The sequence below is a fragment of the Homalodisca vitripennis genome, chromosome 2 (genome assembly GCF_021130785.1).
Source record: "Homalodisca vitripennis isolate AUS2020 chromosome 2, UT_GWSS_2.1, whole genome shotgun sequence".
Classification (NCBI taxonomy): domain Eukaryota; kingdom Metazoa; phylum Arthropoda; class Insecta; order Hemiptera; family Cicadellidae; genus Homalodisca; species Homalodisca vitripennis.
This window is the reverse complement of record NC_060208.1, coordinates 150,578,282-150,604,652: the sequence shown is the minus strand read 5'-3', so window position 1 is coordinate 150,604,652 and position 26,371 is coordinate 150,578,282. Positions and strand designations below refer to the sequence as shown.

Below are 26,371 nucleotides of genomic sequence, written 5' to 3'. Positions count from 1 at the left end.
TGATTTTTTGGCATATTTAAATGGAAATATGACAAGAACTTGATAAATTATTGTTTATTTTATAAATCACTCAGTAAAATCTATGTAGAAGATGAGGAACCTTGCATTGCACTTAGTTCTAAAATGACCATTGCGCTTGCTTCCGGAGTGACAATATATTCAGGATGGGTTGGAGGTAAGGGTACCTCCTCTTGAGATCTATTAGGAGGAATAGCGGGCACTACATCTATCATGTCACTTGGAAAAACGAAGTTAGCACACTTTTATGTTATCCTCCACACTAGACTAGACCTCTACCTTTGCACCCCAATATCTCGACATTTGCAGTTAGTGATTAGCAGCCCCTAGACACCCATAGGGTTGCCCAGATTTAAGTGGCGGTTTAACTGTACCCAGTGTAGATTCAACTGGAAGGTTTACTCAGCAAGAAAAGAGCTTTCTTGGGTATTTACAAACACTTTAAAATAAAAGTCTATGTTGACCAAAAATCCAAAAATGTTGACTTCAATCAAACAAAATTTGAAACTCAACTAAACAGTGATACAATATTTAAACAGCAGAGCTGAGAATAATTTGTAAATTCTTATCATACAATCTTATACAAGAAAAAATAAAACAATTTGCAGAATGACTTTGCAATACATTTAACTATTATTATGAGATTTATATTCAAAAGCCTACCTATAGCCGAGATCTAGAGCTAGAATTAACAATAAAGCTGAGTTTCCCTTTGTAATATAAATAATCAGAGTACTTTACTCTACAAATCCAACAATAGCTCACCGATTGTGGGCCAAATTGAGCTCATTGAGGGTAGCGATTGCTCTGAAGGCATGGTCCTCTAGCACATCTATCTGATTGTGATGGAGGGAGAGGGAGCTGAGAGTATCCAGACCTGCCAGAGCACCACGGGTCACACTGCTCAGCTGGTTGTGGGCAAGAGAGAGTACAGCCAGACTAGGCAACCGCGGAAGAGTGCTGGGGCCTAGTGGACCGGCCAAGGAGTTGCCACTAAGATCCAGTTCTCGCAGACGTCGTAATCCCTGTAGGCTAGCTACCATTGACACACCAAGCCGATTTCCCTGCAGCCGTAATGTCTGGAGCAGCGGGACTGGCATGAATGCATCGGGTGAGATCCAGTTGATCATGTTATCGCTCAGGTCCAAAAACATCAGCCCAGTCAAATTCTGAAATTTTGTACGAATAAAAAGTTAGTAGGAAAAAGTAGTGCCTTTTTAAGAATCTTCATAATAGTTTACAAAAACAATGATGATAATAACATTAATTTCATTTCATGAAAGATCTATCAAAAAAGTTTAAAAAACCAAAGACAAGTTACAACATTATAACGATTTTCTTTCTCATACATAGACAATACGGAATATGTTCAAAAATGGTCTAGCTTTATTTTCTATTACGCAAGGAAGTAACTGGAATGAGGTAGCTGCTGGTACATATTCAGTTAACTACAGTGCTTTTGTGCAGGTCAGTTGTGACCTCGATATGTCAGCCAGCTGCAGTTGAACCTCAAACCCTGTACTGTATTATAACATTTTTGTAGTATGACGGAACATGCGGCACGCAATAATGCTTCAGATTTTATCAAAAACTTGGCAGTTCTCAAATCAAAATTGTTCAAAAAAGTCTATGGCCTGAGAAGAAAGCATGTATAAAAGAGTGGTACAATGGTTTTAAGTATTGCAGCACTTTAGTGGACAGTGAAACTTTTTTTGGAAAATGGTGATAAAGTTATAAATTAAATTAAGAATTTTAGAGATGGCAGATTGACATATTACTGTCTGTGAACTAGTTACAGAGGTAAATAACAGTAGTGGTTCAGTTTATTTGATATTAACAGATCAGGACATCCAAAGAGTTGCTGTAAAATGTATTGTAAAGAATTATGATCAGAACAAAAGCATTGTGGCTTAGAATTGGACATTTTCAGAATCCACAAAGAATTACCCTAATTTTCTCATAGAAAAACTCAAAACAAACAATGAATTATAGATGTATAGGTTTGTTTCAGAAACCAAATTCAGTCTTCTCAAAGAGGACACTTCCCAGTGAAAAACACGCTATATTGCTAGTTTGAAAAACTGTTAATTTTGGCGCAAAATCAAATTATCAGAACAAGGAACTACTTTTAACAGAACGTAGCACATCACTATGTAAATCTGTTGACTGATACTAATAATTAACTTCAGTGGACAATTGGAATTGGACTGTTTTATCTGTTATATAAAAATGAATCACTAAATGTCTTGCTAAGCGCTAATCGCTGGAATGGCTGGGCCAAATAGACTAATATTTGTTGAAGCTCAAGGGAGTTTTATAAGGAGAGAAAAGTTGTAAAGTTTTCCAAAATATTTTAAAATATGGAAAAATAAAGAAATTTTAACAACACAATCCAAATTTAATTAACTGACTGTAAAAAAACTGTTGACGCTTTCAGCTAAAGTTCATTAAAGAGACAGAAACATTTGTTTACATTTAAGTTTTATAAAGAATATTACGCACACAGTGCTTTGATCAGTAGTGTAATGCATTAGCAAACTAAGTTACTATCTGATGTTTACTACAGATTGTGCCAGTGACGAACTCATCTTTGCCATTGGGAATATCTTACCCAGACCAGAATTAGAAAGGGCCGGAAATAGAAAGCTTCTTGACCAAAATAAATTTCGAAAACCTACATAGGTATATATTTTTTTAACCAGAACAATAAGACAAATGCAATTGTGACAACAGAAATACAATTAATTCAAACCAGAAATGATCCTACACGTGTAAAATGTGATATATGACTTAGTCATAATTTTGCTTATCCCCTAATCCTCTTAACTATGAACAATGAAATAATATCTACCTGATTTATGCTTAAGTTTGAAAAATATCATAGAACTGTAGTTTTGTAGTTTAAATATAACAGAATGATTCTTGAAACTTAAAATTATTCTAGGAAAACGAGAAGAAGAATGACATCAGGTATTCACTAGCCTACTCACTATTATTTGTAACATGTTCAAAATTGATTACCTCGAAGGAAGTGTTGTGTATCCTCTGCAGACGATTATGTGAGAGGTCCAACCGCTCCAGGTGGTGTAAACTGTGCAACGCCTCCGTAGGTACACTGTCCAGCAGGTTATTGGGCAGTCCTAGAGCCTGCAGTGGAGTTGACAGTCCGGTGAAGGCCTCCCGTGACACTTGTCTCAACTCCCCTGATGAGATCACAAGCCCATGCAAGCTGACATTCTGCAACCCAGCAGGACACAACGGTAACCACACAATGTACATTGTTTGATTTCAGTCTATGACAATCTTCAGAATAGTTAATCAATACGTAATATATTCCTATGCCTAAAAAATTTGTCGGTGTCGTACGTTAAAGCCTAGTATTATTATACCATACCAGTCATGATGATAAGTAGATTCAGCGAGGTCATGCCAGATACTTTTTAATATATTTAGTACTAATTAAATCATACATTCAATAGTCTCTTCCCAGCCTTAAATATTCATAACTTCTGATTTACCATATTTACCAAGTGGAATTGAATATCATTTGGCCAGTTATGCTAAATTCAACAACCTCAAGTGAGTATTTGAAATACACCAGAATTGCTACCAAATTTTATTTAATTAGTCTTAATGCAGTGCACAATTATTTCACTGTCAACCTGTTCTCAACAGCCTTAAGAATAAATTTGAGAGTACTTGCTTGAGAATAATGCTTTTCAGCAACTCTGTGTCAAAATTCTCAGAATGTGTTGGGGAATAAAATTGTTGTTCCAGCCCCACATTTTAGCAGCCCTATAGCAAAGTTGAGAATACACTGTCCCCGTAGGCATTTCCTTCACAACAGATTGTATTTAAAATAATTAGCTTTCCCAGAAACTCTGTCTTCTAAGAGCATTTTAGAGAATAAAATGGTTGTATTGGCAACCAAATCTTGGCAGCCTTACATCCAGATTGGGATTACAGCGCCCTCATTGCAATATCTGCATCAAGGGTATTTACAGACAATAAATTCTACACAATAAATGAATTTTTAAACAGAACTTTCTAACCTGCTGTAACAAAAGAAAATCTGACGACTGTACTGTTCCCTAAGAATATGTTCAATAAAGAATATAGAATAAAGTAGATTTGCCATCAACTTTGTTTTGCCAGGATCAGGATGGTATTGGGAATACAAGTGGTAATTCTATTTAACCAATCTTAGGGCAATATTGGTACTTACAGTTATATGCTAGTAGTTCATACATAGATAGCTTTCATAGTGGTTTTAGAAATACACTGTAAAATAAGATGTATAGTGTTTTAACTAATAACAACATTCAATTGGAAAAAAACACAAATATTTTTAAAACATGTATTACTTTTAAAAAGGTATTGAAAGGAGTTCTGTCAAAAAAGACAACATTTGATTGCTGTTAAAATAGCAACTATTTTAGGTCTCAAAAGACACCTCAAAACTTGCTACGAGCAGTGAAAATGTTACTGGATGATATGTGTGGAATCGGGATGGAATTTCTTTGAAGACTTATAAGAAGTCTCAAACCATTAATGTTACAAACCCTTCCTTTTTTAATTACACCAATAATGATAATTTTATAATATACCTCGCATGGTGTAATACCTTAAACCTACGGCGACACTTGTACTATCATGATTTAAGAGGCGATTTCGCTTGCTGGAACTAAGAAAATAATCACAATCTGCCCTATATCACTTTTCTTTTGTATAATAATATACATATGATAACTATACATTTCAAATGTATGAGTGTATATTATTATATGAAGAGAGGTGTTTTGGTTTGCCCACCTGGAGCAGTGACGCAGGAAGAAAGGAGACGTTCTGGAGAGAACAATCGAGCAAAGAAACCGCTGCTGAGGGTGAGAGGGCTTGTAGAGCAGAGGCAATGGTAAGCAGCGCGTCTCGTCCTCCTGTACAGCGCAGAGTGTGAGGGAGATCACAAGAGCAGGAGACGTTACTGATCTCGGGGCAGCGCCAGTCCTCCACAGCTGTCACTGTAGTCAGCAGCAACAACCACCACATCCTAGAACATCAGAAGGACTCATCAAATTCACAAGAAACACGTCCAATCCTTTCATTGTATTCAAACATCAAATTAATTTCAGCTAGAATACCAAATACCAACACTCTCGTGTAAATTAATAACACTGTGGTGATATGTAAGTTAACTTGTGCATGAGCTGAAAATAGTATCCTTAATTGATGTATCTCAACCGCTGTAATTTTGTTTAAGAATTTAACTTATTTGTATAATATTAGGTCCATTATTGTTTAATTGAAGTAAAAATATGGATGGTAACAATATTAAACCATTTTTTCATTATCTGGGAATAATCGCTTTGCTACTCAATCCGGTTTTCATTTCCAGTCTACATAAAACATAGTAAAGACAGGCAGCAAGCACATACCCCAAGCAATACTTTATCATGGCTTTCTCGGACAGAAAACAATAATGCAATACAGTCGGCCTTTGTGTGACCGAAGAGGAAATGTACCCAATCACATCTGAATAACCGGTGATACAACACAATAGGGAATAGCATATCTATCGGCCCATACGGCTTCGGTTGCAGTTTCCTCTCTCGCCCGGCGCTCGCTGAGGTCATATAATTTTATCGACTTAATTCGAAGTACATTAAAGCCGAGTGGAGGCCGTATTTTGATGTGGATCCGGACGGCAGGTCGCCGCGTCCACCATGCATAATGCAATCACCGGCAAAAAGGCTTCTCAGAAAGCGAGCTTTGATGAAAAAGGAACGGAGAGCGGGTAATGGGCGGCTCGTGTGATTGCGATTCTGCGCGCGTCGCGGCAGAGGTTGTCGTGGTCGGTCGGTTGCTGGCCTGCCACTAGCCACTAGTCACTAGTCGCTACTAGGGCTGATACCAATGTTGGTTTCATCAGGCTGTAGAGAAATTAAAGAATATCCACACTACTGATAATATCGGTGAAGATCGGTACAATCGGTTGCAATTGCTTCTTACGCAACGACGATCGGATACGAGTAGCCTTACTTAATTACACTGTCTAAGTAGCCCACCCGTGCCCACATGTATTTTTTATTCAACAAAATTTGTTATATTTTAATACTCTTGCAAGAATCTTTCGGTATTATGACAAAATTATTTCACGAGTGTTTTCTTCTTTAGTACTTATGTTATTAGGCATTTTGTTTGATTCCTAAAATGTAGCTTATTTTATTTTGGATGAATATATGTGATGAACTAAATATGGGTAAGGAAACCTTCTGTTTGGCACTAACAAATTCTTGTTTAAAATTTATTTTGACTTTTTAATAGTGGAAGCCATGCGCATCTTGTAATTTTGGTGGAGAGCCATGCCTATAAAAATGTAACCGGGTCTTATATGCTTCACCTGCCTTGACATAGTCCAAGATATTAATATTATGCGGACCCTTACAGTATAGTCACAAAATAAACCAAAATGTATCAATGTTTAATACTGAAAAATGAACAGTGTATTTAATGTTGCATGATGTTAGACGAGAGGGAGGGGGTGACTGGTGTCTCCAGACAGGAAGAGCGGCCAGAGTACGGCGGCGCGGCGTTGGGAAAGATACCCAATACCACCAGCCTATTAGCGGCACAGTGAGACATCGTGACCAGAGAGATTCCCACAACATTACCCGCACAGAGTCTCTTATCCCATTGGGAGTGGTCGTTTACAAACAGTGAAAAATGGATCTGTGAAACCCTGCAAAGATCCATTATGATTTAGGATTGTCCAACAATAAATCACATACCGAAAAAAAGAATGCCGAACATTCTGTTGGTCTTCGTGGATCATATTAGAGTAAGAAGCAGATCTCAAGCAGTTGGCAACAATGTGGACCTGCAGAAAACAGAGGTAAAAGAATGAAAAATGCAGGCCTTATATAGCGAACAATCCAACGTCGCGTGCTCCATTCTGAGGTCTGCGCCCAACAGGTGCGTTCTGTAGCTCCTTATTGGACACGCGATTAATTGGTTACATGGTGCCATAGCATACGCTGCCCCTTTGTGTAATATTCACTAAGATAAATTATTTCACAAATAGAATTAGCTAATTAAAATAATGCAACTCAACGGCCTTATTGTGTTAGGTGTGGTTTTTCCAGATGTTTGTGACCAATGAGTAAGAACAAAAATGATATAACAGGTGACATCTCTTCCATGCAAGGACGATTTAGTGTTGTATTAAGCGATTGTTATTAAGCACCAAAAATATGTTAAGTTACAAATGGAGACCGAACCACGCAGGGATAGTTCTGATACTGATAAGCTGATCGACCAACCGAGGTACGATTGGTGCCCCCTTATAACTTTCGACAGCGAATTTTCAAGTCCCTGGCGCGTGTGCGTGAAAAACATGTCTAATGTATTAAAAGTAGCCTAAACATGTGTAGTTCATGCCACTATATTTCACAGAACTTTTAAAATACTTTACAGTCAAATTGTGAAATATGAAAATTGTTCTACGAATACATACATATTGCAGAAGTATAACAATAACTTAATAATGATGGACTTACTGAACATAAACCTTAACTGACATTTACCAAAAACAATATAAAGTATAAATATTGTTTTAGTTTAGTATGATATCATTTACATACTTCTAAAATGCAGAATATACGTTACTAAAACACTGTATACTTTTTATATTGCACGTTATTAATTAGGAAAAAAGAATAAGAGTTCATTCTATGTTTTTTTAATATTTACAAAACCAGATTAACGAAAACATAACAATGTAGTATTAAATAAAATATATATGGTTGTAATACTGAAATTGAAACTAACACTTTTATTTTACGTCAACGTATTGTTATAAATATACGATTGCACCGTATAAGTAGAATGCGGCTGTGTATATATTAGATAATTGGTAAGGCGCTGATCACAGGCGAGCTATTAAATACCCAAAATGAAAACTCATAATCCATTTTGACATTCAAGTTAAATGAACTGAAACATCCGGCGTCTCGGATTGGTCACTCAACCTAATGCAAAATAAAATTGGAATCATATTTGAATAAATGAAAGTTTATAACACGATTATACCCGGTTTTATTTTTAACAAGTCTATATCAAGCTAGAAATCTAGACTTCGTTGAATATTAATCCTCGTTTGGATTCTATTAGGTTATCTCATCCCATCTATTATTTACTATAGTAATAAGTGGGCAGCGGCATATCAATCATAGAAGCCGTGGCCAGGCGCTAATAAGCCGTCAGCTGATGGCAGATATAATCAGCTGATGGGCAGTAATCCCCGGCGCGCCTGTACACGGTACAGTCCAAGTCCATGATCATATCACGACGAATGAACAGGTGTCATATTATGTGATACTTTCTTCTACATCATGTTCACTTCCTTGAATGATCCTATCACGATGAATGAACAGGTGTCATATTATGTGATACTTTCTTCTACCTCATGTTCACATCCTTGAATGATCCTATCACGATCAGGTGTCATATTATGTAATACTTTCTTCTACCTCATGTTCACTTCCTTAAATTATCCTATCACGACGAATGAACAGGTGTCATATTATGTAATACTTTCTTCTACATCATGTTCACTTCCTTAAATGATCCTATCACGACGAATGAACAGGTGTCATATTATGTGATACTTTCTTCTACATCATGTTCGCTTCCTTGAATGATCCTATCACGACGAATGAACAGGTGTCCATATTATGTGATACTTTCTTCTACCTCATGTTCACATCCTTGAATGATCCGTTACTAAGAAAAATCACTTTAGTAAATTTTCATTATGTGTGTGTTTCATATAGTTTGAGGGAAAAGTCGAAAATTGTCAGGTCCCTAGAAGCATATGTTTCAAATTAGTAAAAAGTGGAATTTTAGTTGAAAACAATGAATTGCAATATACAATTGGATTGATGTTTTGGTATTTTGTTGTACAAAACGCAACAGACTTTGCACGATTACCTCAAAGTTAGCCTTATGTTTACAAGGTGTGATTTCCTAAGACAAAATATAATTTAGTTGCGATATAATTTTAATGAAATTACGTTTTCCCTAATAACCTTAATAAGTCCATTGAACCAGGCGATATTCGAACCATTTACACCAATAGTTACAGGTTTTTCAGCCTTACTGTACCATTGTACTAACAATTATTCTTTATAAGAAAACTGAGGTTAAAATTCGCAACGCATACGGACATAATCGGTAGGTTTCTTCAAACTACAAATATACTATTGTGAATGTATACCTTACGGTATATAAAATGCTGTCAACCGTTTGTACATAAATAAATACACTACTTGACGGTAAGAGAAAAGTTTGAACTAGGCTATGGGGAGGAAGGGAGAGGTTCCCGCTGCCGGATGCCGTGCTGAACGTGCGATCTCGGCGACAACCACACTACCGATACTATAACTGGATATCAGTTGTGCGGCTCTAAATGACGCTGATCTGATTGTTGTTTAAGTATAACACAGACATACAAATCTTTGTCTGTGGTAAAACTGGGCGATGAAATTTATGGATGTGCGCTAAATGAACTGCCCACAACGCGTCCAATATAAAAGTACTGTATTATTTATTGCATTATACAGAGTGTGTCACAACCCCTATCAATAGCAACAATAACACTGTAATGTTATTAATTTGTTATTCTGATATTAGTGAAATAAAGTTAAACATGTATAATAAATAATTATATTAAAATATTTATAGACGAGTTTAAGAATCTTTTGATCAAAATAATTAAATTTATACAACCACTAAATCGTCTCCAATGCCCTTTCACTATTGTTCTAAGACAAATTTATTGAAAATTGTTTATAAATCGGGCGTTTAAGCTATCGCAAGACCCACCGTATTTCGATTAACCTCTATAATGATAATGTAGAAGCCCCGGACCAAGTGTCACGAAAGAATATAATGCGCGAAATGCTATAAAGAAAAAAAGAAATCTAAAAAGAATATAATCCAGAGCGGTATTTAGCATAAAGTTCGAGAAGAAATCACTAGCGGGGACCTGCAAGTATAAAACCCCCTTCGAATGGGGAATTCATGGGCTCTTTCTCTGGGAAATGTTAAAAATACACATTCTATAACACCTGTTTACGCTTTTTGGATTATAAAATTTACTATTTTTACAAAATAAAAGTATACTTGGAAATATATTTGGAGGATTCATGAACCTTGTGTACATTTAATCCGCCATTGCTCAGAACGAATGTATGAATAAGGTAAGGTAATAAAATATTTTTCGTGGCTTAAATATTAACAAAATGTGGCTTCGTTCTGTTATGGTTTCCTGCTCAAACAGCTATTTAGATAAAACGGCCGGTGCAAAAATAGTTCTGAAGTGAGTGCTGTGAAGTGGGCAAGGTCAGGTTTGGCTTCGGTGTGCAGGCCATAGAGTAAAAAAGAAAAAATAATAGAGTTGAAAGCAATGTTAAAATTCATTCAACCACCGCTCAAAGAAAAGTAGAGGTCCTAGTTCCCGGTGTACCTTATTCATGGCGCCAATTTCAAACATTATTATACCATAAAGTAGTAATAATTTCTTCGACCCTGGTTTGTAAAAATTTTGCTCTAACTGTTTAATTGTTTATATTGTAATAGAATATAAATATACAATATCAACTATACTTTACGGTAATAGATAACATAAATGATACAGATATTTGCCACCATTTAAGCCTATGTACAATATAATATCGTAATCATATGAATGCACAAGTGTGTCAATTTTTCAAAAATACCAAAATTGAAATGTAATGTATTTTAATTTACGTTGATTTAATTACATTAAATTTAACGTTGACAAAAATAAGTCGCTAAACAAAATACATGAAGTTTCTTACTGAGCCATTGATTGGACATTGATTGTTTTTAGTTCAACCTGTCTGGAATTGATATTTTCTTTGAATAGCCGAGACGGCTGTTTCCCACATCTCCTCGTAGTCTACTCTCTACGCTTCTGGTTTACCCACGCGAGGCACCCGAATAAAAAATTGGCATCGAGGACGGAGCGCATAGAGGAGCGGGCCGGGCAGTGGGCAGAGTCAGAGAGGAGACATGTCGCCTGCTGCCCCCGGCCTATTGTCTCCATATGTCGCTCTATTAGCCACATCGGTGGGCCCACACCGCCATCTTGATCTGCTAATCATAAAGTCATTGATGCTATCGCAATCTAATTTTTTCGGATAATGGTCATTTTGTGGGTGATCTGACAGTCTAATCCGGAACCGTTACATTACTTAAGATTCGGCTAGATATGGCATTTGTTAGTTTGTGAAGATACCATGCCCAAACCGGGATTCAAACCCCTTCCAAGGGAAACTAACCAATCAGCTTTTAGGGACGTTTACGCGACTATTAAAGGATTAATTTTATGACAAACTAATGTTTGATAATACATTACAAACTGGCAAAAGATACATGTTGTGAAATAATGCGTAGCTCAATAACAGTACTCTAAAATAGAAATAATGTGAATATCATAAACTTCAATTAATTTTAATTTATTTATTTTGCATATCTTTCACCTCGCCAGCCCCGACAATGTTAGCAACTTCGAGTCGGGTTGGCGAGGGAAAGTGCCCGAAGAAAGTCCATCACCAGGATCGAAGTGGAATTCGATTATTCAGTATTTAGTTCGACACTTTAACCGAACCCGCCTGTAATGGCGGCCATCTTCATTTTAACCATAATAGGAATAATTTTAAACCTCAAACACGTTTACACCCTAATTTTCAGTCGTAACTGAATTAAAGCAGATATTTCATTTCAACTCTTTTCTTGGCAGTATGTAGTGTGGAGACACAAGAATGAGATAAGACACGGTGATGCATCTAAATGGATGCATGCTATGTAAATAGCTAAAAATATGATAAATATTAATAACACTTATTAGTTTCAGAGATTTTTAATGGTAATTAAGAAAAAAATCTTCTATTTCACAAGAAAACCAAAGAGCGTTTGGGTAATATTGATCAGATCCTTAAAAAGGATCATGTCTCGTAATCATAACTCCTTGAAGTTTAATATTGTTTCCTTAGGGTAAACGACCCAGGGTTGTCTCGCTATAGCCGATCTTATTGAGCCAGCGAGCGATTTGATTTAAAACTTCATATTCTAACCGACCGTTAAAGTCACATTCTCAAGTACCACAATGGCTTTTCTTACTTCTAGTTGGGGCATTAAGTAATTTTAACTGAATTTCCTTAGCTGTACTCACTTTTATTTGTACCTCCATAAACAAGCAAAACACAGAGAAAGTAACATGCAAGTTGTTGTTTCTCAGAATTCGAATCCTTCCAGTGCCCAAGAACTATCCATGTCTGCAAGGCAAGTTTGGTTAACACTAGTAAGAATGATAACAACTCTGGAAGAAGACTAACGTTGCCAAATATCGTGGATTACTTTTCTTTCAAACTTCAATCGCAGCGATCCTGGAGGTACTGAGTTGAGAGAGACAACGAAATAGTAGGTAAACGGACTTTATGCCCACGTCGCAAAACTGCCGTGGCCATTTCTTACCTACTTCTAAAGGGGTGGACAGTGGATCCACGGTCCTGGCCTGGGATCCACTGTCTGACCCACAGGTTTCTTTTGACGAGAGTTTGATAAGGGATCATACTCACACTGCAGAACTTGAACGGGTATGCCTAGATCTAGAGGTTTGAGAGAAAATAATATGACTGTATTTTAGAACATTACTGCTCATATCAATGGCATATATTGGTTACTACACAAGAATATTGCAAATTTTGTACCTCAATAGTTAATACACAACCCTACGCCACGATAGATGGATCTATGTAAAACAATAGCAATAACTTAACAAGAACAGTTAGAACTTAACAGAAACACTATACTACATTTTAAAAATTTGAACAGAAATGGAATAAAAACTAGAACAAAAATTCTATAATTTTTAGCAATAGTGATAACAATTTTTAAAATCCTTTTTAGATGTCTGTATCATTGTCATCTACCACCTTGGCAAACAGATTTTCCTCTGTGGTCGGTAATATTTTAGCTGCATTGTTTATTAGTAAATGTCTTTTTTATCAGCAGTTATATCAGAAGGTTTTGGCATTCTGTATAATACGTACTATCAGTTCCCACCCTGTCTCCATTACGTGCTAATCGTCAATGTCAGTAGTACGCAGTGTAATAGCTCTGTGTAAGTAAAGTGATTATACGCGAGTGTATGTATCAAGTGTAGTTTTTCTTGATTTCAAGTAAAAAGTATTGCAGTGTATGGGGGTTAGTTTCTAGCTACATTATCTCTTTTATTACACATTTGGTAGGTTCAGCACTTTCTTAGTCCATCAGCATACTAAATATTTCAGTTTTAAATTGTAAATGGTTCATATAAGTGTCAATATAACCAGGAACCTTGTTACACAGTTACGGCACTATGCAATTCGGCAGGTGCTCTCCATAAAATAATTCGATCTGGACACTAAAGTCTTTCTTATTTTAATGCTTTTGACATGAAACCCCTATAATTAATCGATAAACGCTGTTAGCTGAAGACTTGTACATACACGATAGTTGGCATGACACAGTAAGCGAGAAGAACAAGATACGACGACGACAGGTAGGGGTGTGATATCCGAGTGTCATGTTGTATAAGCTGGACCGTGGTGTCGAATGGCCTACCGGGCAGGTGGGGTCTCCCCCAGACGTGAAACCATAAACCGGAAAGGCTTCCCAGACACTTGATAGCGGCTTCACACTTCCGGTACTGAGCTGACTTCGGTCTCTGTCTAGTCACTGCCCCACCGTGGTAATCCATTGTCGCCACTGGCTCTTCTCTCATCCCCCCCCCCCCCACCCGATCGTCTGAGGTCCGCACTCTTCCCACTTTGGACAGGTACTACTGACCTACGAGTTTAGTACTATCCACCACTATTATTTAGTGATTGTAACCCACATGAGTCGATAACACAATTTGAGATCATAAAACTGTGACTGTATGAGTCATACTTATTGTAGCCCTTAAGATGTTATGGATATTCAAACAACTGCGAAAGATAAATATAACCCAAGGATGAAGGTCGATTGCCAAATTCTGCCGCCGACATACTAAAATATTTTAAAATGAAAGAAGGATAAGAAAATGGAGTGAATGTGGTGGAGCTCCAACACTATCCATAATCAATGTAATCGCCAACTTTCCTTTAATTCAAGTAAAAAATCACTTTCCTCGCTAAGACCTCGAACCTGACCACTCAAATCCGTCCGAGGGATAAGTAATGCCTAAAGTATTTCTGACTGCTAATTAGAGATCTCCACACAAGAATCCACTTCCGAATTTCCAAGCCATCCTTTAGTCTCTTGTCTGAAGGCGTCTTCTGTAGCAGTGTCAGTCCTAAATCTGTCCCCATTGTCACCACCGCTGCTGCCGCCGTTGCTGCTGTTGAATTATTCAACTCTTTCCCAGCGTCAATTGCGCGAATAATGCACAATTCATCTCCCCTGTTTCCAAGTTCCACAGTCGCATTTGTAGCCGCTAATGACAAAGAAGCGACTCTCCCGCGGCGCTGCACCGGTTCAGCCATTGTTCGGTCGTCCGGGACCTGCGTTCACAGTTCCTAGCAGGAATGTTAGATAATGAAGTTCAAGAAGTACACATTCAGAAAGAAACCTTAAGATAGGTAAACACTTTGCTCCGCATTATTTTACCAAATGCGACTCCTGTATAGCAATGACGGCTGCTCATCCGTGTGAAGGCGGTAAAATAATCGATGATTAATATCGATTGTGCAAAACAATATATTATACATATCGGAATCACAATCGTATTAATAGTAAATGCCTTATGTATAGTAGGAAAAAGTAAAGTGTGCAATGGCAATATGAAAAATGAATAAAAGGAGAAAACTGTATTGTCACTCACTGTTGTGCACTATTAAAAATGAAGGCGTAAATATTTTAAGAAGATTCTAAATTTGGTTTGAGACCTTGTAACAGTAATTTATTTCTTCAGAGTAATTATAACAAATTAATTCTTTACAAAGGAAACAAAGTATTAAACTTATTAATTAAATACTTTGTCACTTGTAGTTGTGATGTAAACAATCTCATTATTATTTGTACGTTTCATTTTTATTTGATAAAGTACTATTTATATTGATGTTTTCTTTCCAATATCGATTGACATTTAAAATTGAAATTTAATAAGACAGAAGCAAATCGTCTGTCTTGCTTCCAAAATACAACATATCTTAAATATCAATAATAATCTTATAATCGAAGGAGACATGCACAGGGATAAGGAAAGGCGCGCGCGCACCACAGCACAGGTGGTCGGACGGCACGGTTTGACTCTTTTAGCATAATTAGCTAGTTAGCATATAAACACGCTATTAGAACAACAGCGAGAGAAAATGTTTTCGGCTGCGTCGTAGCTATATGAATTGCAAAATTAATGAGTTAGGACGTATTTCAATTAATATTCTCTCTTATTCTCAGTACAGGACTAGGCCTATATATCTTAACTGAGATTTTCAAAAGGGCCAGTAAATAGTATATTACGTACGTTAAAGAGTAAAAGTAGCGTAACTATGAAGAGTGAGAAATTACTGTTAGTACATTGAGGAATTAATTCAATATAATAAGATACAGTAGCATACTAACATACGAACTATAGCGTGCTATATTATCAATTTTATCTGGAATACTTTACCTACTTAATGTGGCAAAACATGTTTGGGACTAAAATGGTATAATATTCAATACAAAGTTTGTTACTGAGAAAATATAGTACGAGAAAAAGTTCAGAATATTATATAACAAAGCAACTATGTGATAATAAGTTAGCTAACAAATGTGAAAACTAACCAGGATATATTTTCCCATCGAATTACATTTTAAAACATGGAGAACGATGGTCCATTCTTGTTTTTAATACTTAGGGCAAAAGTTATGACAACAAAACCGAAAAGTCAGAAGACAAGTCTCACTGGACCACTGTTCATAGCACTAACTATCGACCAGACCTAGGAACTACTATTTACAGGACCTAGTGCAACATACTGTTGACTGGTCCTAGTTAGTGGTTTGTCTTTAGACCACAGCTTTCACAGCATATTGATTCATTTTCTAGTAAACATCAGTTACGTCTCTCCGACTCAATGTGAATTTACAAAGAATAAAATCACAACCATGAGACTTTGACACAAGCTTCCTCTATCTACTAGAGACTGCGATGCCCTTAGTATTATAGCATCGTACTCGTAGTACAATGTTTGAAAGGCACAATTTGTCACTGAACTTACTCCATCCCCCATCCAAGGTACCTTTTAGCATTTATAGTAATTTTTCAGATAAATCTGTTCTCAAACAGAGTACATACTCTTGTAGGTTAGTTACTTTTCTCGTTCAACCGGAGTTTTAGACAGCAAAATAGCAATAGGAATGATCTGTTTTTATAGGCCAGGAAAGTATTTTTTAGGAAAATGTGTTAACCCTTCCATTATTGTTCATATATTCCGAATGTGTTGACAATTTAAAAAAGCAACTGCTTTTCAAACACAGACACAATTCAAATTATATCCCATGGTGGCACAAAAAACGTCATCATGTACTATCAAAATACAAAAATTCCCATACCTTGGACGAGAAATTCCTTAAATCTAAGCGAGAAGATATTAAGACAGTTTACTTCTTTCAACATAAAAAGTTTAAGTTCAAATTTCATGAAAAAGGATACTTCACCTTGAAGGACCGTTTGGGAGGCTCATTTCTGGCTGCTTGAACTTTTCAGCGTATGTATTACATTGTTATGCTATGACATTTCAAGATGTAAATGTATGCAGAACATTAAGTTAGTTACTAAATATTACAGTAATATAAAGTTGGTTTGAGAGAGTCACAAATGTGCAAGTTGGCATTTCGGTATTGTTTCTCTACCGACTAAGCAGTAGGTGACGCAAGAGCTCGCCTGGACCTAGACGTTCATATTCCAGAGGCTTTACAAGTTAAATCAGTTGCGCAAGCTGCTAACGCCAGATGTTGAGGCAGCTGTCCAATACATCCCTCCTTGTTCTTGCCGGATCCAAGCGAGGGGGAGGTCTAACGGAATACACACGAAGCCGCTATTGGCAATCCATGGCAAAAAATATTCAGCTTACTTTGAAATGCCAGCTTGTAAGAAGTCCAGGAGGTATACAAGAACCAAAATTTTCTCCGTATGGTTTCCTATCCCAATGACAATATGCAGGATTATCTGTACACTACATGATAAGTACATGTAGCTGTACTTAATAGAAAATTAAAGACGTTTAACATTCATTGACTAGAAATTATTACTTAAAAAAGAATTTAAACTGAACAAAGTAAAAAGTTTATCGATGAAAACCCGATTTCTTAATCGTGTATTTCGCTATTAAATTATGTTCGTGGAACATCTGGAACAATCAGGCATATCTGGTCCAAAAGAATCTTTCTAAAGTTTAAAAATATGTACACTCTTTCGGGATCACTTCCGAATCCTTGATTCTGGACACTCATAATAACCTGGGCTTGTTAATTAATTATCTTTGATTACAAACAAATTATTTAAATATAAATAAATTTGGTTTGTGTAGAATTAAAAATTTCAGAATCATGGAATGTGGAGTATATTTGCCAAAAGGCTTGCTGTTTCTTTGAAGTGACACAAATTGTGGTAAGGTTGAAACCTTAAGGTTGGCTAGAGGTTTTTGGAACACTCGGCTTGTGGGATATACAGGAGAAACTTTTCTTGGATTAATTAAATATGTTTCAGTAAAATATTCAATAAACACACCATTCGGAGGTAATGGAGAAGGAAGGCAGAAAGGTTAAAATCTATTTTTTTTTAATCATGGCGTGTGAGGAGTTGTACTGTAATCTTCGCTGATTGTTTATAGCTGAAACTATTTTAAGCTAGCAAGTCTTGCTCTTTGAGAAGGAGTTTTACTCAAATGTATCAAACATGGCTGGAGACATTAAATTTTTACAAATGTACAGAGTTGTATTTAAAAATTTTTTTAAGTTAGATGGTATTGAAGACACTACGAAAATTTCCAATTATCTACTTATTTATTTATGTATTTGTAAAGGATATAACGCAGGCTAACGTTATAATGTTCATTTTTCATAATTTTATTTTTTCATTGTTAATTTATGAGAAACTAAACTAACTAGACTTAACTTGAACGAGTAGTCCTGTTCTTGGCTAGTCCTAAAAACATATAAACGAAAGAAAAACATTTAGTTGCAAGTTTTGGAACAGGGCAAGAAAATAGAGTTCCAATTCTAGATTAGTATAGGTACGAGGAAAATGGCAATATTAATTAGCTTGCATTATAAGTAAGTTATTTTGAAAAAGCTAACTTCAGATTGAAAGTCACGAAGATGGAAATGGATCATTTGGCAGTAATAAATAGTTCAGTCGAGTTATTAAAATCGATGGTTAAATATAATCGATAATGAAAGTATCGATCGATAGCTGATGTGCTGCAAGAGAGGAGCACATGGCAAAGTGGCAGGTGGCGACAGGGCTAATGCGCCATTTCTGTGCAGACCGAGTACAAACAACTTCCCTACATGGCGCATGCGCACAACGTACTTGTACGGCGGCCCGGTTGAATAAAACAGCTGTTTTTATTAATGTAATAAAGCACACGGTGTTAGCTAAGACGAGTCGCCGAATATGGGGTCGCACCGGGCCGTGTAAATATAAATAGGACATGTCGGAACATGTCGGCACTTTCTGAGCTACATTCTCGTTCGAACTCGCTCGTTACACTACAAAGTCTTCAACACCTCTACCGCATCATGTCTAATGGCCATAATATCATATAAACACAGATATTGTATACATGTTCCAGTATATTGCCATATTGGTATATAGCGCTTTGGGCAAAACATTAAAACGCGTTTACACCTAAAGTTATAGCAAATTGGAGGCAAATGTCGAAAGTAACAACATTTTAGCTCATATTTATGTTTTGAATTTCCGATTAGATTATTTTCATTCACGAGATGTCATTCCATGCATTGTTCTTTACGTTTATGTTCTTAAAATCGTGGTATGTTCAATTTCAGAAGACTTGTTACTTACAATGAATAAAATTTTGCTCTTGTTCTCTCGAACATAAAAAATCTCTCAAAAGGTTATGCATATTGTATAACACAAAAATGTGCTCAATACTTGAAACATTAACTTTAACAATTTACCAGAGACCAATTCACAATCGTGACACGAGGCATAAGTCAGACCGGATACCGGCATTGAACATTTGAGTATAAAAAAGGAAGAAGTGTTGCCAACATTGTTGCTTCCCAGAGTCTCGTTATATTGTAGCCAGCACATTTTGTTATAATCTTCGATATTTACCAACTACGAGAGATAATAATACTGTCAACACAGAAACTTGCTGGCAGCAAATTGTCCATGATTTTTGTAAAAAAGTCGTCAACATTTAAGTTATTTGTCGATAACATTTTTTCAACTCCAGAGTGAATGCAGCTTTATAACCATAACAGGAATAACCATAACAAGCTGTACGAAGTTTGAAAGTCATTACAAAGGCTCTATGAAATAGCAAAAAGTAAAAAAATTGTTTAAATTAAAATTGGCTTCCAAATAGGACACACCCGTCTCGGCTACGAGAAGCAGTGGCTTAGCCAAGACTGGGTAGTGAGTAAGTTATAGTGATTACAATAATCCATGATTTCTTACTTAGGGCTCAAAAATATAATGGAAGAGTAAAAGTATTGTACAAATGAAAATAGTTTTTTTTTATATTTTTATTAGGCCTACTCTTTATTTAAATATAAGCCAGTTAAACAAGAAATGCTGTTGTTCATACAAATCATTGTAACAATTTATATTTGAATTAATATAAACAGCTTTTCATTACAACCACTTGTAACTTACGTTCTAGACATAAAATAATGCAATAATTGTATGATGCAATGCATAAATATTTATTACGTTACTAATCTTTTGCTAATCTACTAAATTACGAGTATTATTATCTATGCAACGATTAACAATTGCAACTTCCAACTTATTTCTGCTGAATCTGTTCTTAGTAACGTAATTAAATTCATGTTTAAGTACTTCTTGAACATCAAAATAATACCATAATTTTATATTATACAAATACACATAATTTTATGATACTAGGAATTTTTGAAATTTATGTCCTGAGATAAATGCATCAATAAATTTCTCAATATTTCAATGGTTTGACATCTTTTTCTATGTAAAACTTGTCTACTCTACGTCTTATTATCCTATTTAAATAGTCATACAGGATTAGTTTTTGCCTGCTTTTATTTTTTGTTTCTTGTTTTGTGGTTCTAAAGCCCTCCGCACCAGCACGAGCTTTTGTTGTATCAGTGCTTTAGAAACTGTTAAATGGAAATATTAAAAAATGCTCGGTTATCTTCCAATGTATGCTTTTATTGTTCACAATGTTGTGGTATTTTAAGAAGTGAATTCCTACTAAATCTTCCGAAAATAAGATTTTATAATTTTAAGGATCTGTTTACAATTTATTGTGATCATATATTCATAGACTTATAAATTTTAATAACAATACATATTGTACACGGGTTCAAACTAATAAAATAAAAGAAATGTTCAATTTATAATTGTATACAGCATACTATACGTAGTTTTGGCAAGCATCAACGAATTATTAAGCATTACTGATATTGCACAGGAAGAGGGATTTAGGATGCAACGATTACCCCAATGGTTGTAGCCATTGCATGAATAATAAGTTATGAACATTAACGAATAAAGAATAAATAATAACGCAGAGTTTAACATCGGTAAGTTAAGAAGCAACTGCAACGGTGCTTCGACAATGCTTGACACTAGACAAAAGTGGTTCCAATCCTAGTACAGTCCCTACTGCTCACACCTGCAGGCCAATCGAGAATAAATAATAACGCAGAGTTTAACATCGGTAAGTTAAGAAGCAACTGCAACGTTGCTTCGACAATGCTTGACACTAGACAAAAGTGGTTCCAATCCTAGTACAGTCCCTACTGCTCACACCTGCAGGCCAATCGAGAATAAATAATAACGCAGAGTTTAACATCGGTAAGTTAAGAAGCAACTGCAACGGTGCTTCGACAATGCTTGACACTAGACAAACGTGGTTCCAATCCTAGTACAGTCCCTACTGCTCACACCTGCAGGCCAATCGAGAATAAATATAATAACGCGGAGTTTAACATCGGTAAGTTAAGAAGCTACTGCAACGGTGCTTTGACAATGCTTGACACTAGACAAAAGTGGTTCCAATCCTAGTACAGTCCCTACTGATCACACCTGCAGGCCAATCGAGAATAAATAATAACGCGGAGTTTAACATCGGTAAGTTAAGAAGCAACTGCAACGGTGCTTCGACAATGCTTGACACTAGACAAAAGTGGTTTCAATCCTAGTACAGTCCCTACTGCTCACACCTGCAGGCCAATCGAGAATAAATATAATAACGCGGAGTTTAACATCGGTAAGTTAAGAAGCAACTGCAACGGTGCTTCGACAATGCTTGACACTAGACAAAAGTGGTTTCAATCCTAGTACAGTCCCTACTGCTCACACCTGCAGGCCAATCGAGAATAAATTAAACCCACAAAGTAATACATATCCTATTATAACTATTACCTCAGCTAACTGAATGTAGTCAGTACTTCTCTCTACTCTAGAGAAAACATAAACAGTTTAACCGATAAACACAAAAATATAGGTCATAAATCATGTAGTAGTTAATCATGAAATTACAATATAGTATGTATCATAACACAAATCATAACGGAGTAATAAAAATAAAATTATACGTAACTTCCTTGTTGTTGGATAGTTCAAACTTGGAGCATGTTTTGAAAGTATAATAGTAACATCTAAAAGTCAGACATTGTATTAAAATACAAAATACTAGTTACAAAATATTAACTCTATAAATAATTAACAATATAGAAAAATACTTCGTAAGTAAATACTATGAGAGTAACAGTTATCATGTTGCTAGTACTATTAAGTTCATCTTTTACAAAGTGTATATCTCGTAGGCTAAATACTTTTACGCGCTGTTTTAATATCTTGATAAATTGTATAGAAATTATATTTTTCTATTAGACGTTTTGTAATCTAACAGTTTTTATATTGATAGGGTATATATAATTGTAAGGATCGTTTGTGCAGATAATGTTATCTTGCTATTTTACTATACGGACCATAAATAAAAATTCATTCTTAAGTTGTATGGCTACTCTACCCAATATTACTACATTGAATACATAGTGCTATCGGGTTTTGGTTAGATTTTTTTTAATTCCAAACAATCCTCTATAACTTTCTTGGAGGCGAAATATTAGAACAATTTTTTTATCAAGAGGAATTATAGGCATTCGAAACCGCACTTTTCGGCGATTTGTTTAACTAAGTTGGAAGGAAACGTTCTGAAGATACGGATATGCATTGGTACAGTACGTATGCCAATTATAACGTAAGTAATAACACGTTTTAATGAAATGAAATATTTTAAAATGCTTTATATAAAATGTTACTTCACAAATTACACAGATTTACTTATAAAAATGTCCATTTCATTCAGTCCCCTTTCATATAATTATGTAGGCTATTGTAATTTATTTGTTTTTTTATCTTCAGCGTTTTTATTTCAACCCGATTTCAAGATGTCTCAAACTACTATTGTAAATGCTGCAACAGTTCATAAAAGGCTTGAAGCATATTTTCTGTCTTCGAGCAAACTATCTTAAATATCAAAACCATTCTAAAACATTCACAAACAGAAAACAAATTGCACCTTTCTTAATGAAGAGAATGCTATGTAATAACAGGCTCCTTGCGAATGCAGCCCTAAGCAGTTGGTAAAGTCCACACAAGACTAAATATGAGTAACCATGAGACCTATAGGAAACAAGTACCGTGAGTGGAAAGAACTTTGAGGAGAGAATTCAAGAGTACATGAAACCATCCAGAGTTAAACCGAGAGTTTACAACCCTTAGAATACTGAATAAAGAAGGATACTGTGTGGCAAAAGATGATCCCTAACCCTAACTACATAAGAGTTTCCCTTAGAAAGTACCAAGAGTCTGACAAGCCATCTGTAATACACGACATTATTGTTCCCAAATATTAAAAACTATACAAGTACATTATACACATTTATTGTTTAGATCTCTCAAGTAAGTAGTTTTGTCAACTATCCTCCAACGAGGTAAAGCTAGAGTACCCGAACATACAATGAATGGATCTGTCGAAAATATGCATGCAAAGTCGAATAGTGAATAGACTGTTCAGACCATCACGATTGAACTAATAAATACCGTGCGAAGGTGGGTTCGGGTCACCTCATGTGATACGCCGCCAACGCCACCAAGATTGAGTCATCAAGAGCGTTATTTGGAAGGATCCGATTCCAGACACAGACAGTCCAGGACAAGACCAGGCTCCATCCAGCATCCGTGGGCCGGGCGCTGCCTTGTGTGTCCCTCCGTGGGCCGCACTTCCTGCCTTGCCCTCCTCTCAGACTTCCTTGGGGATACCGACAGGTTGGCAGAACACTTCTAAAGTTCATTCGAAACATTCTAGCACAAGACTGGGTGATTTATACGGATAATACTTTCCACACACTATGGAATCGGAAAGCATCATCTTACCATGCGAGATACAGATTTTGGTGATACTGCTTGTAACTGCGTTGTGAAATAAATAATTTAATCCGATGCGAGGGCGTTGTAAGATTTTACAACTAACGTTGGATATCCAAATCGAATTTCTACACGTTTCATCGAAAAGGTTGGATAATTTTCTGCAATTGGTCTACATTCATTAGAGAGAATCATGGAAAAGGGTTTCATTCGAATCTTGAACAATCTTGGAAACCTAATACAATGCAATTCTAGACATTTTACTGAGTTTAGTTATAGAATCACAAAACATACTGCGCTAGTGTCGCTATACGTGCTGTAAATGGTAGTAGGCTATCTGGTAAGATCGTAGGATGGCACTGAGAACTGTTCCAGGGAGACTTCTACGTTTATGTTTCTAATGCTGGAGACTTTAATGGATAAGTTCTGAATAATAAATTATGATCCATCTTAGATTTGTTAGACGAATATTTAGGAGTATTAGTAATAGTATTACTAATACCATACATTTTTCTTATACTTCATCGAAATATGTTTGTGATTTATTGTAATTACGCAAACTCAATTTATTTACGACTGTTACAAGGCTTAGAGAATAGTATGACTGTATTAAATCTGGGTATTTTTATTCTATTATTAATAATGTCTCAGTTTTCCTTATTGGTATAGCTTCTTTGACTTTGTTATTAGATTGCGTCATTCGCCAAAGAAAGTTTTGCTTGTGAAAAACGTGAGTGTTTACAGTAAAATGTATAAATTATCGAAGACATTTAAACAGAATGTATGGGAGTTAAGGATGATTACGTGGGTATTTTACTGTTGGTGCCACATTTCTTCTTTTCACTCGAGTGAATCTACAAAAAACCGTTCCATTCAACATTCCAGGGGACGTACCATAATGGAGCAAGATTAACTAAGATATCTTCATTATACCCGTTCCGGACTACCGACAGAAGCACACCCGATACTGCCATTGATATATCGAGGCCTCATTGAGGAGAGAGGAGCCGAGCGCTCGGTCGGAGACAGCGGGAGAGGCGGGACCGGCCCTGCTCGGCGACCGGGGAGTCGTCCATCCCACACACCGGCCAGGCTCATTACCATACCCACTCGGCTCGACACGGGCACGGGCACGGGTACTACAGCACGACATTTGGGTTACAACCGCGCCGCGCCACTATCAGATCCCATGGCACTATCTGCGTCCAGCGCTCACTGAGTTTACAAGAGTCCTTGATGAGTTTAAAGAAGCAAAATAGGGATTCTGATGTAAGCTAAGAAAAGGGCATCTCATCACTCAGGTGGCCATCAAATAAACAGATACAACAAGAGTCTTACCGACCAACCCAACAGAGAACTTCATTTCATGTGTTACCTATACTCAGTTTTCTTTATAAATGTGTTTATTTTGTGTTCTTTTTTTAAATTTTTTTGCTATTAATATTTCCCATAACACTAATTTCTAAATGTTCGAATTTTGTTTTTACTTTTAATTCGGAGATTTCGATGCTAAAATCGACACTCTTTCTTCTTTTGCCATAAGGAACCTATGTAAACAGACTCTAGGATCTTAAAATTATCGTACAGACAGACAGACATACGTACAAAAAACGACATGACTTTAAGAAGGAACTAAAGATCCTTAATGGTCCTTAATAATTTAAAATTATAAAAGATTATTACTACAGCAGGTATGTGTTTTTTTAAGAATACATTAAAAATATAAAAGGGTAAAAAATCAACCCTTGTCCAGTTGTTATTATTATTATTATTATAGGGACCACAATGGTTCAACAGAACTCGTCTATACGATCTTACTCGAATAGAATGACATTAATTACAGCTTTATATTTGAATCATGTACGCTACAACTGTACAGTCTCACAGACAGTGAGTGATTGAGAGAAATGAAGTAGGTACGCCGAGGTATTTGACGGATTGTCGGCGTAATAGCTGCTAAAAGTGAACAAGGAAAATAAACGACAGGATTGAATTTGTCATTAGAGCAGGACCAGAAGAAAAGTCACCGAACACGGCTAATTGGTCGGTTTTATGATTCCTATTAGCCGGACGAGGGAGAAAAACCGAACCCGTGAGCAGAAGTGTGGAAAAGCCTCCGGGAGAGATCCATTGTTTGTAAATGTCGCATTGTTTGGTAAAATCGGGCTGAAAAACCGAGCCGAAACCTGAATGGAGAGATGTGACTGAGCGGAGCGAGCTCGGCTTGAAGGCGAGACTCCGGTACTGCCGCTCGGCGCCTCCTATCCCGACCTCTCGGTCTCTACGAGTACAACATTGTACTCAATGTGTCACTGTATGTGAACATTACAGGAACATACAGGAAGTTGTTACTTCGAATACAAAGCTTAATATTAAAATTTAAAAAAATTAAATTAAAAAAAAAACAATGTATTGAGTATTCAGACAGAACCGACAAGACAACTAAATCCACGAATAAATCCATTTTAAACTGTTTCGGTAAGGAGTAATATGCTAGTATAAAGAGTAATATTCCAAAAAATGTATACATATTTTTTCAAGACTTTTATTTATATCTCTATTCTTAATAGTTTAAGTTCAGTTTCTTTTATAAAACACTCGTTGATTGTTAGTTATAATAAAATACCCGGTAATTAAAACTTGCAGATATATGACAAT

At 36.1% G+C, this 26,371-nt stretch overlaps 1 protein-coding gene across 4 annotated transcripts in view; it reads right to left on the bottom strand.

The window, feature by feature from the left end:
* Nucleotides 1-26,371, bottom strand: part of LOC124354895 (leucine-rich repeats and immunoglobulin-like domains protein 1) — a 44,328-nt gene that overhangs the window by 5,230 nt on the left and 12,727 nt on the right. For all 4 annotated transcript variants that reach the window (XM_046805687.1, XM_046805686.1, XM_046805689.1 and 1 more), the window contains 3 exons: nt 4,831-5,065; nt 3,040-3,255; nt 784-1,187 (listed from right to left, as the gene is read on the bottom strand). In XM_046805687.1, the coding sequence (XP_046661643.1) occupies nt 784-1,187; nt 3,040-3,255; nt 4,831-5,064 (854 nt within the window). In that variant the 5' untranslated portion in view covers nt 5,065. The remainder of the gene's footprint in view (nt 1-783; nt 1,188-3,039; nt 3,256-4,830; nt 5,066-26,371) is intronic.